The 6,614-nt window shown below is 47.5% G+C and overlaps 2 protein-coding genes across 3 annotated transcripts; one reads left to right on the top strand and one right to left on the bottom strand.

Moving 5' to 3' along the window:
• Nucleotides 1-1,040: 1,040 nt before the first annotated feature.
• LOC148787277 (uncharacterized) lies at nucleotides 1,041-4,695 on the bottom strand. Of its 2 annotated transcripts, XM_088883426.1 has the most exons (3): nucleotides 2,724-4,695; nucleotides 1,892-2,652; nucleotides 1,041-1,832 (listed from the first exon to the last, which is right to left on the bottom strand). In XM_088883426.1, exons 2-3 carry the CDS (start codon nucleotides 2,639-2,641, stop codon nucleotides 1,176-1,178), a joined length of 1,407 nt encoding a protein of 468 aa, XP_088739552.1. In that variant the 5' UTR covers nucleotides 2,642-2,652; nucleotides 2,724-4,695; the 3' UTR covers nucleotides 1,041-1,175. The 2 variants fall into 2 exon arrangements, with proteins under 2 accessions (XP_088739552.1, XP_088739551.1); XM_088883425.1 differs by having other exon boundaries at nucleotides 1,892-4,695.
• Nucleotides 4,696-5,029: 334 nt separating this feature from the next.
• On the top strand, nucleotides 5,030-6,614 carry LOC105168047 (uncharacterized). The gene is made up of 3 exons (XM_011087960.3): nucleotides 5,030-5,196; nucleotides 5,307-5,388; nucleotides 5,660-6,614. The coding sequence occupies exons 1-3, from the start codon at nucleotides 5,182-5,184 to the stop codon at nucleotides 6,409-6,411; spliced, it is 849 nt and encodes a 282-aa protein (XP_011086262.1). The 5' UTR covers nucleotides 5,030-5,181; the 3' UTR covers nucleotides 6,412-6,614.

Below are 6,614 nucleotides of genomic sequence, written 5' to 3'. Positions count from 1 at the left end.
AGTTGCAAGACATGCAGGGGCGAAGTCTACCACGGCCATGGAACATCCAGAACTTGAAAAGGTTCTATGCGTAGCCTCGAGAGATCGCAGAAAGGGAGATCGAACAGGAGCCTGCGAAAGGCCATCAACAAGGAGATCGAACAGGAGCCTGCGAAAGGCCATAAACAAGGAGATCGAACAGGAGCCTGCGAAAGGCCATCAACAAGGAGATCGAACAGGAGCCTGCGAAAGGCCATCAACAAGGAGATCGAACAGGAGCCTGCGAAAGGCCATCAACAGGGAGATCGAACAGGAGCCTGCGAAAGGCCATAAACAAGGAGATCGAACAGGAGCCTGCGAAAGGCCATAAACAAGGAGATCGAACAGGAGCCTGGAAAAGGCCGAATAGCAGATTAAAGGTTAGGGGGGCGGTGCCCCGAATCACCAGATTGAACAATGCTATTGTGTAAACATTTGTACCCACTGTAAACTCGTGTTAATTCGATTTATAAAATTATGCGCACCTTTGTTATGCTCTTTCATGCACATTTGGTTTATAAACTCATTTCGTTGCTCATCTTTTTTCTAATCGCAACATGCCAATCTGCCAAGACCAAACGCGAACTGAGAAAGACGCGTCCAAAAATGCGAACTGAAAAAGATGCATTCAAAACCAAACGCGAACTGAGAAAGACGCGTCCAAAAATGCGAACTGAAAAAGACGCATTCAAAACCAAACGCGAACTGAGAAAGAAGCGTCCAAAAATGAGAACTGAAAAAGACGCATTACAAAACCAAACGCGAACTGAGAAAGACGCGTCCAAAAATGTGAACTGAAAAAGACGCATTCCAAAACCAAACGCGAACTGAGAAAAACGCGTCCAAAAACGCGAACTGAGAAAGACGCGTGCCAAGATACAAAACTGGAAAGGGTGTATTCAAATACCATCTCGGAAAACTAACTCCCAGTACGCAAAGGCAAAATGTGGCATGCGAAGACATAAGCCAGTTATGAAGAACATCAGATAGAAAGAGTAAATTGCATTAACGAATGGGACATTTATAGTTTCGATATGACCCATGAATCCATTCCCCTAGAAAATGTACAAGTTAGCCGGTATGTATCGAGGGGAAGAAGGGGTCATACAAAAAGAGGAGGTCATACAAAAAAGACCAAAAATCCTATCAAAAAGAGTCTAAGCAGCTTCATCATCCTTGCCCTCCGCATCGGCTTCAGCTTCCATCTCCGCACGAAGGACCATGAATTCGTCATCCTTCAGTTCGGGGTCTGGGGGGTAAGGCTGGAGATCGCCATCGAGAGTGATATCCAGTCGGCCGCGATCAAATGACTCTTGGAACCCTCCGAGTTTCTCGATTTGATACTCGCAGGTCTTATAGCCTTTGGTGAACGAGTCAGTAGTTTTGAGCTCCAAGGCAGTCGTGAAAGTGTCCGTCTTCAAGAAATCACGAACAGCAGCCATACGGGAGTCAGCTAGAAGTTTCTGGTGCTCCACGAGAAGGATACGACCAGACTGGCCCTCTTCAAAACCCCTCATGTGGCCCTCTGCCAGTCCGGCCTCGCGACCAGCGTCGAACCCCTCCCTCCTGCCTTCGGCCAAAGCAACGTCCCTATCAGATATGGCGATCTCCCTCTCCTTCCTAGCAACATCGAGCTCGCCCGACAACCGCTTGATTTGCTCAGCGTAGGATAATAGTTCATCCGCGTGCTTCAGGGCCTGATTGTCCAGTTCGACCACTCGGGCCTGAAGCTCCTGCACCTTCTTGTCAGATTTGATGTAGTTCTTGCGGTAAGAGGTGCATTTCAGCGACAAGCTCCGGAGAAATGTTAGACCCTGCAAAACCGTTAACATATGAGTTCGGATAGATAAAGACAGCCGGGATAGAAATTTACCTGTAGCATAGCGTGGGCACCGAATTGCTCGACCCGAACCGGATTGGTCGTTACCAAAGAGCCCTGATCACGGAGTGATGTCAGCGAGTTGTACACGTCGAAGGGCTCTCCCTCAGCCTCAGCAAAAAGCACCGAACTCGTGGAGCCGTCCCACCTCGTGGGCTTCGTGGGGTGCGACTGAGAGCCCGCTGTAAACCCCCGGGCTTCCTCCCAGTGCAAAGCGAGCTGCTCCAACTTCAAAAATCTCTCCCGCTCGTCTTCTTGGCTGCACTTGTCTGCAGCTTCCCGAGCCATCCTGCTCAGACTCTTAGACCGGGGTGACGGAGATTTAGGGGGATCAGAAGGACCCGCCGACTCCTTCCCCTTCGAATCTTCCTCATGCCCGTGTTTCAACGAAGACCGTTTCCTCTTTTTCGTTTTCTCCCAGCCAGCCTTCCCCGGTTTATCGAACTCCAACCCCAGGTCTCCACTGATGGCATCCAAGTTCAACTCCAGGTCGCTGGAGTTATATCCGAGAAGAGGCAGAGAGGGGGTCCCTTCGCTATCGACAAGGATGGGCTGGCGGTTGGTAGGAACAGGCAACGCATGGGCTTGCGACGGAATGGGTGCTGGAGGAAGATCCTTAGGGGGAACAGGACCTTTCGCAGTTTGATCCTTAGCTGAGGTAGAAGCGACCTGTTTCCCCTTGGCCTTAGCCTTGTCTACTTTGTTCGCAACCGCTTGCATCCGTAGGGCGTTATGCGAACTCATGATGATGCTATCTGCACAGATGAACATTTACGTAAGCGTAATAAATCAAGACGGCGAGAACAGCGTGAGAAGAGAAAATCACCTAAGGACTCCTCAATGTGGAGGGACGCAGGAGAAAGCCCAGAAAGCTGTAAAACCTTCTCAGATAGAAGCTTCTTGGGGTCGTACTTATAGGACGTTAGACTCCTTATTTGGTCACCTTCTAACCCCCCCCACTAGTTTTCGGAAGAGGTTTATACTTAGTCCACTCGTTCTTGAAGGGCCAGACACCTCTAGGAGGTCGAATAAAAATATAGCGATCTAACCAGACCCCTACATTCGACTTCAGGGCGCTCAGGTACCCACATTCAGGCTTGGCAGAAGGTAGAAAAAACCCCTACTCCCAGACCGCTTGGAGGTGGTGAAAGAATACAAACTCCAAAAGTTGTCAAAACTGGGTTCGAGACCCAAAAATTGCATTATTACCACAAAAAGAATAATATGGGTGATAGAATTAGGGGAGAGTTGCATGGGACATAACCCCAACTTATTCAAGATCGAAGCCACAGGAGGGGCCAAGGGAAACCGGAGTCCGGCATCAAGGTGTTTGATGGAAAAAGCACTAAAACCCTCAGGGGGACGGTGCATACGATCGAAGGTGGCAGGGATGATGATGTCGTAGTCAGATGGGATGTGGTACTTCTCTCTGATCCTAAGAACCGAGGTCGTTACCTTACTAACCAAAGCCTCCCAAGGGTTTTTAGTGAGTCTATCCTGGAATCTAGCAAGAACCGATGGTCCAGCTTGTTTATCATGGAGTTTGGAAATAGGAAACTGCTTGTTCCTTTTCGGAGAAGTAGAGAAGGACCCATGAGCCGACCCATACACAGACTTAGAGGCAGACCCGGACTCAGACCTAGACACGGACTTAGAACCAGACTCAGGAATGCCAGCGGATCCAGAACCAGGATGCGACTTAGAGTTCGAGTTAGAGCTGGAAGACATCGTACCTTAGAACAGGATGGCTCTGGAAGCTGCAGATCGAATTCGAACTTCAGGCTGTAAAGATGGTCGCCGAAAGTCAGTAGGTGGGGGCAGGAGAAATGTTTTGAAAGCTGGGAGTATTTATAGGCAAAGCCCCTCGGGATACGCGCCACAGATCAGACTGATAGGACGGAGACACGTGTCTGCAGTGACGCTTCGACTTCCTCAAAAGCGCGAGCTCGCACTTTGAGAAAGTGAGGGAGTAATGATGAGTACCCAAATATCATACCTGCAAAAGGACCAAAATACCCCTCATTAAGGGCATTACAGTCATTTCGCGATCAGGATCCGCGAATATTGTAACAGGCGGGTCGCGTGTGACCCGACCTGGATCGCGTACACCGACCGGAAACCTGGACAATCCTCACCGTTCGATCAGAACGCACACCAACGAGATAAGGCCACGTGGCCCAGTACTTACCGTACAACTGGGTATTATAAATAGACCCCGGCACGCCATAAATGAGGTAACTGATACGCATTAATTGAGACCGAACTCCTAGATCGAACCAATTTCATTCGACCAAACTAACTTGAGCGTCGGAGGGTCATTGTCGGGGACGTGCCCGACGAGTTCACGGTTCGTGTTTTCATTCTCAGGGAACCCGAAATCTGGTCTTGGACGAATAGGCGCTTCGAGTAGAGATCGCATCACGAGATCGCATATTTCGACCCGGATCAACATCACATCTGTTTTCACAATTTTGTCCAATCATCGATCAACCACTTGGTTCAATTTCCCGAATAATCAAATTTATTAATCTTTTATTTGAATGTCTACTATGGTTTATCTCGAAATTAATATTATAATTTTATTAATTAAAAAATAATTAGAATGATGTAAACAAGCGAAAAAATGAGTTAAGTCGGGAATTTGTTAATATTTTTAACACATGAAGAATGAAATATATGTAAGATTTTTAATGGAAATCGGTGGCGCCGTGTTTGGATATTCAATGAGTAGTAAAGCATGCAAATCTTGAAACGCGTCTATGGGTGGCCATGTGGGGTGCATGCCCCATAGTTGTATTTGATCCTCACCAAACAAACCCCTCTCCTATTTAATTTATAAATAATTATCTCTTTAACATATATATATATATTTAAAAAACTAAAATGTTGGTAGTGTATGATTGAGGAATGAATGGGAGAGAGGAATGAGAATAGAAGGTGAGTTGTGTCTATCAATGCCAGCACATGCAAAGTGCAACACACAGAGTAAAGAGTCAGCAACACAGCCCCCCCGACCCCACTCCCACCCCAACCCACCTCTCTTTCTAGAGTGAGGGGCGGACAAAATTTTGATTGTATCGTCATGAATTAAATTGAACGTCGATTCCCAATACAACGAAGCCTACCTACGTTCTCACTTTACTTCCCACTCTCTTCTTCCATCCTAAGGAACCCCCACACAAGTTTCCTCTATCTCTCTCTCTAAAAGTACCTTTCTTTCTCTCAACTTGGTGAGTGAGAGCAGCATCCGGGTCAGGTATCACTGTTCAAGAACTGCATTAGTCATGGCGGTTGAGAAGGTATGAGTGCACGCTAATCTGTCAACGCTCATTGTCTATAGTTCTTGATCATCTGTAATTCAATTCTTTCGAGATTAACAGTACCTGTCTGCGCTTCAATCTATGATCAGGTTACACCAATGGTGCTCAGGGTTGATCTCCAGTGTCCTTGCTGCTACAAGAAGATCAAGAAAACTCTCTGCAAATTTCCCCGTGAGTCTCTCAATGCTCTTTTCCATTTCGTCCCGCACTTACTCACACTCACACTCAAACACATGTATGGTTTTGCACTGAAAATGTGTGTGTGTATAATCATTGTAATTTCTGCATCATATAGTTCTTATCTTGATGAGTTTGGGGATGACTGTTTTTGACCATAAACAGCATTTTCAGCGTGCCCACAACTTCAATTTTGTCATTTTCTTGCGAAAAGAAACTAAGTTATGGAGTGTTGTTTTTGGTGCAAAAATATTCGGGACAAGAGAAATCAGAGACCAGGTGTATGACGAGAAGAACAACACCGTCGCGATCACGGTGGTCTGCTGCAGCCCCGAGAAGATCCGTGACAAATTGTGCTGTAAGGGTGGCAAGGTCATCAAGAGCATTGAAATCATAGAGCTCCCCAAGCCCGAAAAGAAGAAGGACGCCGATAAGCCCGGAAAGCCTAAAGATCCCGAGAAACCCAAAGTGGTGGTGGTTGAGAAGCCCAAGGAACCTGAGAAGCCTAAGGTGGTGGTGGTTGAGAATCCCGAAAAGCCGCCCAAGGAGGCGGAGAAGCCCAAATCTAATGGGAAAGCCGATAAGCCCAAATCTAACGGGAAAGGTGACAAACCCAAGTCAGATGGAGAGAAGCCCGCAGAAGCTCCGAAGGCAGAAAAGCCCGCAGAGAAGCCCAAGGAAGCTCCAAAGCCCGAGCCGGCCGCAAATTCTGAACCGGCCGCGAAGGCGCCACCTCCAGCGGAGCCAGTGAAAGGGCCCGAACCGGTCCCAGTAAACGGAGTCCCATCGGTTTTCCCCTACTGCGGCCCAACCTTCGATGCTTATGCTGCCGGCCCATATTACCACGGGTACGGTTTCCCCCCGCCACCACAGCCATGTTACGAAAGTTACAACGGGTATGGACAGGGGTACGGGCACGGGTATGGATACGGCCACGGGTATGGCAGGGTTGGGTACGCGAGCAGATGTGATGGCTACTTCAGTGAAGAAAACCCACAAGGTTGCTCCATCATGTGATGGCCGTTTTTCTTGTACTGAAAAAGCTATAATAGAGAATTTAAGGGGGTAAAAATGCAAATAAATACTTTAGCGTCGGTGGGTAATGTTTGGATGGTTCAAGTTTTACAAATAATTTTCTTTTTCTCTGTAATCAAAGTTGTCTCTAATCATTGACGACTTTTATGTATACTTTTGAATGGTTGATTTTGGTTCTTTCTGCA

This window comes from Sesamum indicum, linkage group LG8, assembly GCF_026168435.1.
Source record: "Sesamum indicum cultivar Baizhima isolate 11 linkage group LG8, ASM2616843v1, whole genome shotgun sequence".
NCBI lineage: Eukaryota > Viridiplantae > Streptophyta > Magnoliopsida > Lamiales > Pedaliaceae > Sesamum > Sesamum indicum.
This window is presented reverse-complemented; position numbering and strand designations above follow the sequence as displayed.